The sequence below is a fragment of the Plecotus auritus genome (assembly GCF_963455305.1).
Source record: "Plecotus auritus genome assembly, chromosome: 1".
In the NCBI taxonomy this organism is placed as follows: Eukaryota; Metazoa; Chordata; class Mammalia; order Chiroptera; family Vespertilionidae; genus Plecotus; species Plecotus auritus.
In genome coordinates this window covers 214,396,407-214,408,716 of record NC_137770.1, presented here as the reverse complement: position 1 = coordinate 214,408,716, position 12,310 = coordinate 214,396,407, and the positions used below count along the sequence as shown (strand labels likewise).

The 12,310-nt window shown below is 41.9% G+C and overlaps 1 protein-coding gene across 10 annotated transcripts in view; it reads left to right on the top strand.

Moving 5' to 3' along the window:
- The window catches only part of KIT (KIT proto-oncogene, receptor tyrosine kinase), a gene marked incomplete at its 5' end in the record, with an annotated part of 81,720 nt that overhangs the window by 48,549 nt on the left and 20,861 nt on the right, over positions 1 to 12,310 (top strand). For all 10 annotated transcript variants that reach the window (XM_080667280.1, XM_080667283.1, XM_080667288.1 and 7 more), the window contains 2 exons: positions 1,120 to 1,309; positions 3,399 to 3,514. In XM_080667280.1, coding sequence (XP_080523406.1) covers positions 1,120 to 1,309; positions 3,399 to 3,514 — 306 coding nt within the window. The remainder of the gene's footprint in view (positions 1 to 1,119; positions 1,310 to 3,398; positions 3,515 to 12,310) is intronic.

Sequence of the window (12,310 nt, the reverse complement as noted above, 5' to 3'; positions counted from 1 at the left end):
CAAGCTCTTCTAATATTACTATTATATAATTATATCTAAGGGCTATTTTATTTATTTAACCAGTTTCTTATTTTTAAAATTATTAAAACTCATGTAAATAGCACTTCTTTTGTATGTAGCCATTCACCTCACTAAGAAGAGCTCTCAAATGGAAACTGCAGGGTTAAATCGAAGAATAATTTTTTTAAAATCTACATTGCTAAGTGCTTTCCAAGAGTTGTGTCAGTTCACAGTATGTGTCATTCAGTCTGTCACTTTTCCCACACTTGCAAAATTATTTATTTCAAATTAGTTTTGCTATTTTTCTTTCAATAGGATGGATATACTTTTATTTTTTGAAGCAGCTTTATTGCAGTTTTGCTATTTGTAATAAGTGAAAGTGATTCCTTATTTTAACTACTAGTTTAACTAAATGTTTTTCCTTCTATATTTTTATGTTCTCTTTTTCCTGTTACCTTAATTAATTTTACTATATAGACATTTAAAGATGTTTATGTATTCAGATTTGTCTTTTATTATTTTTTTCTTCTGTTGCTTCTGAAAAACCGAGAAAACTGCCCCACCCCACCCTGTAGATGTTTGATGGAAGTCAGTTCTGTTGTTTAGTTAAAAACATGGTTTGTTAAAATGCTGTCGTTGGTTCATCTGTAATATATGATAGATGAGATGACCAGAGTTTATTTTCCAAATGCAACATTTTTTTATTGAGCATTGAGGCTGTCTGTGCATTCTTGATTTATGTCACCTTCTTATCAAATAAACACTTATATTGAGTCGGGGTATGGGCTATTTAGTCCTACAAATACTTTTTAACCTAATAAGCATCAAGACTAGTACTAGAAGATTTATAAGATGGAGATAGGTCTTGAAATAAGAGAATTGCTGAAGAGGTAGAGATGGATGAATAAACATTTCACATGTGTGTCTTTTCTTCCTTCATGACAGTGATTCTACAAGAGCAAAGTAAATGTCAAATGGCTAATTTAAATCCTCTTTCTTGTTATTGCCAGTTCATGTTGGAGATCAGTCAGCTATGTTTGTAATCCAACGACGAAGTTGTGTTTTTTGTTGGGTAGTTGTAGATAACTGTTTCTTTCTGTTTTATTCCATTACTATTAGATAAAGGATTCATTAATATCATCCCTATGGCGAATACTACAAGATTTGTAAACGATGGAGAAAACGTAGATCTGACTGTTGAATATGAGGCATACCCAAAACCTGAACACCAACAGTGGATATATATGAACAAAACCTTCACTGATAAGTGGGATAATTATCCCAAGTCTGAGAATGAAAGTAATATCAGGTGAGAAAAGGGCCTTGCTCTGGGGATTTCCCATTTCCCCTCTTCCACTGGCTTACCAGATCCCATTTCTGTGACCCAGGAATGTATGAGAGGACATCTGGCCAAGAAGGAACTTCGGGGGTGCTTCCTGAAGCCCTCATCCCAACATTTCATTTTGCCCTGTGTTTAGAGCGCAGAAAAAAAAGCCTGTGCCTCAGTTTTCTCATTCGTAAAATAGAGGATTGTTCTTCCGCGAAGTTCTGAGGATACTTCAAAGCAGTGACTTCCATGTACGGGACTCATTAAATGATTCACTTCAGAGAAAGGGGAAAGTTAGCACCTTTAATCATTTTTTTTTTTTTTTTAACAATAAGAAACTAAGAATCATTGAATAGCTCTGGGCTGGGCAGTGAACCAGAGCTCTTTTACATCAGATCTCTCGTTTGATCCTCAAAACAATTATAATAAAAATAGCGGCAGTAGTACGTTTTATGTAAGCTGCGTGCGCCTTTTTCTACCTTAATGCTGTTCTAAGTACATTTCATATGTTAACTCAATAATTTTAGTCCCACAAACCTATGAGTAGACACTCTTATTTCCCTCATTTCTAGAGAAGAAGAAACTGGGTTAAGTAATTTGACTCAGATCAAAGGGCCAGTAAGAGGGAAGTGTATTTATACAGATAGAGTTTGTGTATTTATCCAGAGTTTGGGTATTTACCCAGTCAGGAGCTGTTGGCTGTTGTAAGAATGTGGGTGAGAGAGAATGCTGTCCTGGGCCAAGGCTTAAGGGTTGGAGAGAAGAGGATGGATTTGGGAGGTGTTCAGGCTACTTCCTTACCAACACTGGGTGATTGCGGGGATAGGAGAGAGGAAGGAGCTGAAGAAGCCCGTAGGATCCGTCAGCCAGGTTGGAGGGTGAGAGGCAATCTCATTCAAGGAGATGAGGGGTCTAAGGGCTTGGGGTTTCTGGAATTTGCAGTTGACTGTGGCATCTCGAGAGGTGATGTTCAGGTGGGAAGTGTCCTAGGTCAGGTTCCCTAGAAGCAGAGCTGGAGGCAGGGGCTCTTAAGCAAGGGCTCCATTAAGGGAGACAGAGACCCGCCAGGAAATGGGGGAGCAGAGTGGGAGGGGAAAGGAGGAAAGAGGGGAAGTGGGTGAGGTGAAGCTGATGTACAGTTTGACCCCAGGGTGCTCTGGAGCTGGGCTTTTGTCCGGGGTCCGTCACTCATGGGTTGTACATGTGGAAGGCAGTCAACTTTCAAGGGCATCTAACTGCCCAAGGGCGAGTCGTGGGAGAAGGTTGCAGGTGTGTGGGTCCTTATACCTGCACCTAGGCAGGGGGGATGGGGGCATAAAAATAGCTCTGTAGAGGAGGCATAGGCCAGAGAAATCTGGACTAGAGGGGAAGGTCTGAAAGTGAGCAAACAGCAAGCAGTTCAGTGCAAGAGTGGATTGCCCAGGGAGCGTGTGCAGTATGAGAGGAGTCTGAACACACCACTGCTTGCGTCCAGGTGGTTGTGTGGGTCCAGAGCTGCCAGGCGCCCCATCTTCACTGGAGCCCATGTCAGTGACTCCCCCAACAGTCATATGTGCTTAGTTAACACAGCCATATCTGGCGGCCCTGCAGTAAAACAGGAGCTTGAATAGCCAATATGCAGAGGACGCTCAGAAGAAGTGGGGTCGGAGGAACACTGGGATATTGTGGTGTTGCAAGAAGGACGGTGAGGGCAACAGCATTGACCTTGCCTCGAGGGCCCTGCAGCGTCTGCCTGGAAACAGCCTGCCAGTCTGGGGTTCATCCCGGCCAGTCACCTTCAAGCAAAGCAGGGCAGGCAGGTTTAGGACATTGGTGAGAAGGCGGCTGTGAGGACAGCTCAGGAGGCGGGAGAGGCTGCCGTGCCTGTGGGGTTGCCTTTATGCTGAGAAAGCCTCTGTATTCTCACACAACAGGTACTTGTCCCAAATTAAATGTGTGTGTGTGTGTATTTGTTAATGTGGATCTTGTTAATACTGAGTTAAGTGAGCTGTTTTTCCCCAGATAGAAACCGAAAAGACACGTACTCAAGGCGGCAGCCCACAGGGACTGACTTGCTGTCCTCTCTTTGCAGATATGTGAGTGAACTTCACCTAACCAGATTAAAAGGGACCGAAGGAGGCACTTACACGTTTCTAGTGTCCAATTCTGATGTCAATTCTTCGGTGACATTTAATGTTTATGTGAACAGTGAGTAAAACTAATAGCTCCTTATCTTTTTATATTTTTATTGTTTCGAATTGTGGCTCGTGTTTGTAACAGCTGTAGAACCGAGCTCACTGTGTACTATGTAAATAATGTTTCATGATAATTTTGACCTTAACAAAGACCCTGTGGTTTAGTGGTTGGGCGAATGTGTACGAAAACCCAATTCCTTGTCCTACATTTCACTGACCCCGGGACTCTGTCGCTCAAATTCTGGGTGCTGCCTTTGAAGTGAGCAGAGGAGCCATAGGAGTTAAAAATAACAGTTCTTTGGCCCTAGCCAGTTTTCTCAGTGGTTAGAGCATTGGCCCACAGACTGAAGGGTGTTGGCTTCAGTTCCTGTCAAGGGCACGTACCTCGGTTGCAGGCTCCAGGTTGCAGGCTCCATCCGCAGCCCCGCGTCAGGGTGAATGTGTGAGACAACCAATCCATGTGTCTCTCTCACATCATTGTTTTTCTCTCTGTCCTTCCCACTCCCTCCCACACTCTAAAAAAAATAATAATAATAATAACAGTTCTTTTGAAGGAACATTGTTGATTGTTGAAGTGAGGATTCAGAGGTTGAATAGGAGCTGGACTGACATGATTTCTTTGTTATGATGCTTTCTGTTTTGGGGTTGTGACATGTTTTGTGTTTAGATTGTCCTCCCCCTAAGATGATGCAATATTGATCCAGCCCTGTGGGTCCCCACCAAGAACCACATGGGTACTGTGGGAGAGGGGAGCATGATGTGGACGTGGGACCCTGAACTCCTGCATCTTGCCCTGCTGTGGGCTGCACCCCCAGCAGGAGAAGTGTCACTGCACAGAGGTTGAGACCAAGGGAACACATCACCAGCTGGTTTTTTTCCAAGTGCAGGGCTTCCTCCTGGCTCTCCTCTGCGGCTTGTCTGCAAATCCAGGGACCTGCCACACCACACCAGCCAGGGGCCCAGAGGATGGGAGGCCTCCAAAGACATGAAATTCTAAGGGAGTGGCCCACAAAATGAGCCATCCTGGGTTTGGGGGATGATGAGACAACCTGGAACATTCCCTAGAGACAACTTAGTAACTGCTGAGCACTTTGTGTGTGTCGGGCTGCCCTCAAGGGGCTGTATGAAGTGTTTTTAATGTCACTTTCTCACTGGTGCTCAGTGGTGCGGGGGCTGGGTGGCCTGATCCATGTACAAATGACAGCAAACAGCTAGTGAGTAATCCTTGGGGTGTTTTTGATGGCTGCTCTGGAATCTTTTGACTCCGCCAGTATTTCCAAAATTGTGTCTTCTGAACAAGATATGTGTTTAGATAAAGAGTCACATCTGTGCACTTAAACACTTTTCTTAATTATAGGCCTTCTCCGAATCCTTAATATGCTAAGGTGTGTTGTGACTTCCCAGGAGGGGGCTGTGGGAGGGAGCTGATATCCCATACTTGTTTGATCACAAAATTTCCTTTTCCAAGGGAATCATGTGAAGTAATACCTCCGTTCTTTGGAACAGTTTTGATTATATGGTATCTCATCAGTCCACAATTCAAATATTTCTCAATTAATTCAGATGTTAATCAGAGGAGCTGAGTGTAGTGTAGTACACACGAGCACAATTACCTGCTTCTGAAAAACCTTAATATTCAAGTGACTGAAGAGTTGCTTGCAGGTAAATCAGTACCCTTGCAGTCATAATACGCATACTTTCCACCAACACTCTATTTTGGGTGCTTTAGTGAGTTTCATCACCTCACATATTTACCTGCTTTGTTTCATTTTGTGTGTGTTACATTTTAGTGTGCTGAATACATTTAAGTTCTGTCTTTGCAAATTTCAGTTATGTACTACAGTGTGATCAACTATAGGCACCACCTTATACATTAGATCCGTGGTCGGCAAACTGCGGCTCGCGAGCCACATGCGGCTCTTTGGCCCCTTGAGTGTGGCTCTTCCACAAAATACCACGGCCTGGGCGAGTCTATTTTGAAGAAGTGGCGTTAGAAGAAGTTTAAGTTTAAAAAATTTGGCTCTCAAAAGAAATTTCAGTCGTTGTACTGTTGATACTTGGCTCTGTTGACTAATGAGTTTGCCGACCACTGCATTAGATCCTCAGGCCTTATGCCTCTTAGAATGGAGGGTTTGGATCCTTTTGCCAACCTCTCCTTATTTCCCCCTTCCCTTCCCCTGGCACCGACTTTTCTACTCTGTTTCTGTGAGTTGAACATTTTTTTTTAAGATGACACATTAAGTAATGCCACACACTATGTGTCTTTCTCCATGTGGCTCATTTCACTTAACATCATACCTCCAGTTTCATTTATATTGTCACAAAGGACAGGATCTTATACTCTTTTAAGGGTGAATAATACTACGTTTTTTATATATATATATATATATATATATATATATATATATACACATACATACACACACACACATATATACACACACACACACACACACACACACACACACCACAGTTTCTTGATCCATTTATCCATTGATGGACACAGGTTGTTTTTATATCTTGGCTATTCTGAATACCTGCAAGATAATGGTTTTGTTTCCTTGAAATACCCATAAGTGGGTTTCTGGGATTCTGTCTATGGTAGTGCTGTTTCTAATTTCTTGAGGAATGTCTATACCAGCCATGGGCAAACTACGGCCCGTGGGCCGGATCTGGCCCGTTCGGCTGTTCTATCCGGCCCGCGGAGCCGAAAGAGTGGAGGGTTTTCTTGCTCTCCCCTCCGCTCCTTTACTTTGAATTTATATTAGTTCACACAAACACTCCATCCATGCTTTTGTTCAGGCCCTCCGGTCCAGTTTAAGAACCCATTGTGGCCCTCGAGTCAAAAAGTTTGCCCACCTCTGGTCTATACTGTGTTCCATAGCGGCTGCACCAATTTACATTCCCACCATCATAGTGTACAAGCATTCCCTTTTCTCCATATCCATGCCAGCATTTATCTCTTATCTTTTAGATAATAGACATTTTAACAGGTATAAGGTGATCTCATTGTGGTTTTGATCTGGTAGCATTTTCAGATATGTATTATGAATTTTGGCAAGTGATGTGTAGGCTATCTAGATTATAAATAGACCTCTCTCCAATCTTAAAAGTCTATCCTTTAATCACACACCTACCAGTGAGTGAGAGGGCTGTGGTACTCGGGCGGTGGTGACAGGCACACAGGCAGGACAAGTAAGGCATAAAGAGCTAAAGGGCTCCTTCCATTGTTGGGCTTACACAGAACACGTGAAATGTTCAGCTAGACTGGATATCCAATGACTGCTGAACTGCACCGAATTAACTCTCAGAAGTCACCAATTTCACTCTGTTTATGGCAGTGTTAACAAGGGTTTGAAACAATTTAAGGAAATGCTAAATAATGTTTTATTTCTAAGTCACTGCATTATATAATTAGCATGCCGTCCGGTATGAGCGATTATTCATAGATAATATAGTATACCCAACTCAAAGTAATAAATCACCCCAAATGAGGCCTCTTGATGAGAAAGTTTCCCTTTGACCGCATTTGCAAAATCTGGGCTGCCTTATATGGATTATAGGTCATAGTTCATTTCATTTATGGGTGGCTAGACTGTCCTCCTTCTAGGGAGAAGCCACTGTAAGCCTACCGCCTTGCAAATAAAGCACATGCCCAGCCTGCCATCTGGCAAAGGTGCGGACAGACCTTTTAAGCCGGCCATGTAGATAGATGGCTTTGCACTGCTTGCCAGCCAGCCATCTGGGTCACCCACCTGGTTGGAGGTCCCAGGGACCTTTTGTTACCAACCCTTCTGGGTCAGGGACCAAACCGAGGTCCTTCTGCTCAGCGGCATTCGCACCAATGGATTAAGAACTGAGTTTGGTCAAGCAGAGCAGAAGCTTTTATTTTTTTGATCAAGGGATGGAGAAGGGTGAGCTCGCACTCTAATGGAACCTTCTCCTGGACGGGGAAGGAGCCTTCTGTATGTGTAGGCGGTGGTGTGGAGTGATTAAATCCTTTAGGCACGTGTAATTAGTCTTCTGTTGCACTCAGCCCTTTTGCACACGTTGTTTTTCACACTGTGCCCTGGCACCATCTTGGTCTTTGCCCTCATCACCTTCATCTTTGCCCTCATCACCTTGATCTTCGTGCTCAACACTTTAATCTTTGCGCTCAGCACCTTGGTCTTTGTGCTCTGCCCTTTTTATTTTGTGGTCAGGAGTCTTTTTCAGTTCCTGTAAGCAGGCATAGCTCGTGACACAGTTTAGGTGTTGAGAAACATTAGGGTCTTTGGAATGATAGCCTGGTGACACTTTTCCCAGATTAAAATAATAAAGGTGGGTTTGCCTTTAAGGACTGCTCGGTTTTGGGGCTTTGGGGGGCTGTGCCTTTCTAGATTCTCACAAACTGAGGGAAGTTACTAGAACTTTGCCTCTTTGGAAGGGGGAAATGTTTTCCTACCTGTTAACCTCTCAGCCTTTCTATTTCCATTTTTTTAAAAGATGATAGGACCTTCCAAACATTGGGGTGTCCAAACCATGCTTGGGTTAGAGGCTAAAAGCTTTAAGACTCGCAGCTGACACATTTATCTATTGAGTTTTGCTGGAGAGGCTTTGCTTTTTTAGGGTATCTCCCTCTTTAGGTGGATTCTAGTAGACATACTCCCGTATTAAACTACTGGAATTCTTACACGGTAAATAAAGCTAGTGCTAAGTAGAACTCCTTTTTGATTTATTTACCATCCTTTGAGAATTTGCTGTAGGGCTACCACAGCAACTGAAATGTAGCTTGGTTTGTGCAAACATTTGTATACGTGTGTTTTTAAATTAAAACATGTTTTTAAATTATAAAAATGTGAAGGATAGAAAATAAGCAAAAATAAAAAACAAGCCAGTTTTAAAATATTCTTATTGCAGTATATTTTTTGAAAGACCATTAAAAAAAATTTTTTTTTTACAAAAGTGAGGTTCTATCTCTTTGTAACTTTGTGTTTTGGTGCTGAGCAATAAATGTGTGTTGAACATCTTTCCACGTCATAAACTACTTTTTCTACAGCATCATTGTAATATCTCATTGCATGGATAGCTTGTCATCTCTACCCCATGTCTGATGCAGTTTTGAGACATTGTGCAATGGGAGGTGGGACTCTGAAATGATGTGACTGAGTTTGAAAAAGAAACCCATCTGACAATTAAAGTTTATAATTATCTTGTTTAATCTCAAATGAGCGACACTGCCTAAGTGCCCGGAAGTCGATACGGTTATCACCTGTCGTGATCTCCCATGCGGCTGTGTCTGTAACATGCGTCATGCAAGGTGCACTGTGCTGGCTTTCAGAACAGCTCTCAATTAAGGAATACTTTTCAGAGCTTCTTAGGGGGGCAGTTACTCTGTGTACAAATAGCTGTTTGTCTTTCTACATTAATATTTTTGCATGTTCCTTGGTGATAACTGACAGTGTCTGAACTCTTTTTATTTTCTGTTCCTGAACTTGAAATGAGTTTTTGTTCTTAAATTGCTTGGGACTTATGGGTGTTGTTTTTGATGTGACACTTTAATATCTCCTTCTTATGAAGAGGATCTCTGTGGATGCAAGAATTGCTATAGACATTTAAATTGGAGAAAAGGGGATTTCGTGGCAACCTACTTTTAAAGTAGAATTTGATTCTCTTCTCTTCTGAAAACAATTTGAGGAAATGTAGCTCTGAACTAAAGAGTCTCATCCCCCCCCAGCCCCGTCCTCCCACCTTGAGCCCCTCCAGTGTTGATACCATTATTTTTATTTCATGGGTCATAACAAAGTTGGTCTGGTAGGATATGTTGCTAATTTGGAGGACCTATTTAAAGACCACACCTGTTAGAAAATCATTAGATCCTTTTTTGGTGTGATCTGGTCTTTTTTTTTTCATGTTTATGGTGAAAAAGATCAATAAATAGGTTTAGGTATGTAACCGTGTCAGTTTATGTTAGAATTGACCCTGAACTTGGGACCTACTTTTCTAAAAAAATGCATGAGTAATCCCTTTTATATTAGTGGTACTTCTGTATGGAATTTTTTTCCAGTGGAGCCACCTCTGTTTTTACATAAAATTAGCTCCTTCATTTACAAATGTAAGCAGAGTCACCTATAAGTTAGTGGAAATTTAAATAAATGTCAGAATAGGTACATAATCTTTCCATGGGCATTGTGTCAATAACCCTTCTTTTCCACTTCTGGATTATGTGGTAAAATGAAGTCACTGTTTTTAGAGTTGTATGGTGATGTGTGCCTGGGACACACAGCCATGGTGCTCCTGCACCGTGATTTTGGCTGAGGGGGGCCCTCTCCAAGTACTTTCATGATTTTGGGGGTTTGTTTTAACTTTATCTTAGAATTGGGCAATCATTTTGATGGCTGTTTAGAAACAGCGTTGTCAAACTGTAGGCCAGATTCAGCCTGCTCATGAATGGCCCATAAGCTAAGAACTTGTTTGAAAGGTTCAAAAGTAATCAGAAGATATTTATGAGACATGAAAATAAAATTAAAATGTCAGTGTCCCCAAGTCAAGTTGTGTTGGGACACAGATGTGTGTATTCATTCACATGTCTACAGCTTTATCTGTGGTACAGTGGCAGAATTATTTGTAAGAGAGGGACTGTATGACCCACAAAGCCTAGAATATGTACTGCCCCACCCTTTACATTAAAAGCTTGCTTAGCACTAGTTTAAAACATCATTTCCTTAGAATGATTTTTTAGATGATAGACATATTCTGTTAAAGATTGCTAGATACACAGGAGATTATAGTTGACACCTTTTTGTGTGTTAAACAAACTTTTGTTAAAGTGTCCATATACCAGTCTCTGACTATCTTTAAGAATGCACAAAACAAAATATATTTTCAAAGTATCTATTCTGGAGTTTTAAAAAAGTATAATGATATTCCTTTTATAAGTAAAAGTTAACCTGAGTTTTTCAATACTCCTATTGTAGCTGATTTAACTTTATTATAATGGTACGAGAGGTCCGGTGCACAAAATTTGTGAACTCGCGGTGGCGGGGGTCGGGGGGGGGGGTCTCTCAGCCCGGCCTGTGCCCTCTCGCAGTCCGGGAGCCCTTGGGGGATGTCTGACGGCTTAGGCCCACTCCCCCCAGGAGTCATCAGTGGGACATCCTTAGCACTGCCGCTGCGGTGAGCCTGGCTCAGGGCTTCTGGCTGAGCAGCGCTCCCCCTTTGGGAGCACACTGACCACCAGGGGGCAGCTCCTGCATTGTCTGCCCCCTAGTGGTCAGTGCACATCATAGCGACCGGTTGTTCTGCTGTTCAGTCAATTTGCATATTAGCTTTTTATTATATAAGATTACAGCAGGAATGTGGATTTGACTTAGACCCAAACCAGGATAGTGACAGATTGCTACCAAGCACTGCTGTATTGCCATTCAACACCAGTAAGACCTACAATCGGAAAACCAAATTCATCCCAGAAAACAGCCAAAATGTTCATCGATGGATGCATGGATAAAGAAAATGTGGTGTATGCATACAGTGGAATGTTATTCAGTCAAAAAAGGGAGTGAAATCTTGCTGTTTGTGACAGTATGGATGGACCTGGAGAGGATTATGCTAAGTGAAAAAAGCCAATTAGAGAAAGTTAAATAACCATATGATCTCACCTGCATGTGGAATATTTTTTAAAAATGAACTCAGATACAGAGAACAGACTGCTGATTGCCAGGAGGGTGTGTGTGAGGGTGGGCAAAATGGATGAAGTGGGTGGTGGTTAAAAGTTATAAACTTCCAGTTATAAAATATATAGGTCATGGGATGTGTGATGTACAGTGTGGTGACTATAGTTAATACTGTACTGCATGTTTGAAAGTTGCTAAGAAAGCAGATCTTAAAAGCCCTCATCACAAGGAAAAAATTAGTTGTAACTCTTGATAATGGATGTTAACTAGACTTAGTGTGGCAGTCATTTTGCATTATATTCAAATACCAAATGGTTATTTTACACACCTGAAACTAATATAAGGTTATATGTTAATTAAACCTCGATAAAAATTCATCTTTATGATTCTTTTTCATGTAATCTTTTATTACTTGGAGACTTTAAGTCTGTGGGGTAAATCAGCGAATGGTTAGGATTTTTAATTGCATGAGCAATAAATTCTCAGTAGAAATTATAAGTACTCTGACAGCTGCCTAGAAGCTGATCAGTGTCATTGGAGACACCAGGATGGCTCAGGTCCACAGTGCTTTGAAAGGAGAAAGGGGACTGTTTTTATCTTCCCAGGAAACACATAACTTACACGCTTCTTAGGCTTATCTAAACCTCCAGCGTGGGAGGGATTAGGGGAAGTGTCATTTGGTGTCCTGCTGGTTGCAGAATATATAAGAAACCATAGCTTAGATTTAACCTGGAGAATTACAGAGGGTTATGTGTCTTTAAAAGTAAAATGTATATTTAATGCCTTACACAGTGCTTTGAGACACTTACAAAAATGCAGATGAGCCCAGATTTTCATTTTTTAGGAATCAGATTTGTACCTAGCTTATTCTGTATGCATTAAACATTTTCATAGTGCAACTTATCACGCACAGCCCAAACTGTAATCATGCAACTTAGCCTTTTCAGAATGAGGCCTCTCATCACCAGCATTGGGGACAGGGCTGGGATTTGGCAAGAGAAGGCACCTGAGGTGCAAAATTCAAGGAAGTGCTCACTCACGGTGTCCACCCTGCACTTGCAGGACCTCGAGACCGAGTACCTTCTTAAACTCTGCATCCGGAGTGTTCTCCTTGCCTCACCCTCGTCCCAGCCTGATCAAGGGTCCCTTGAGGGTAC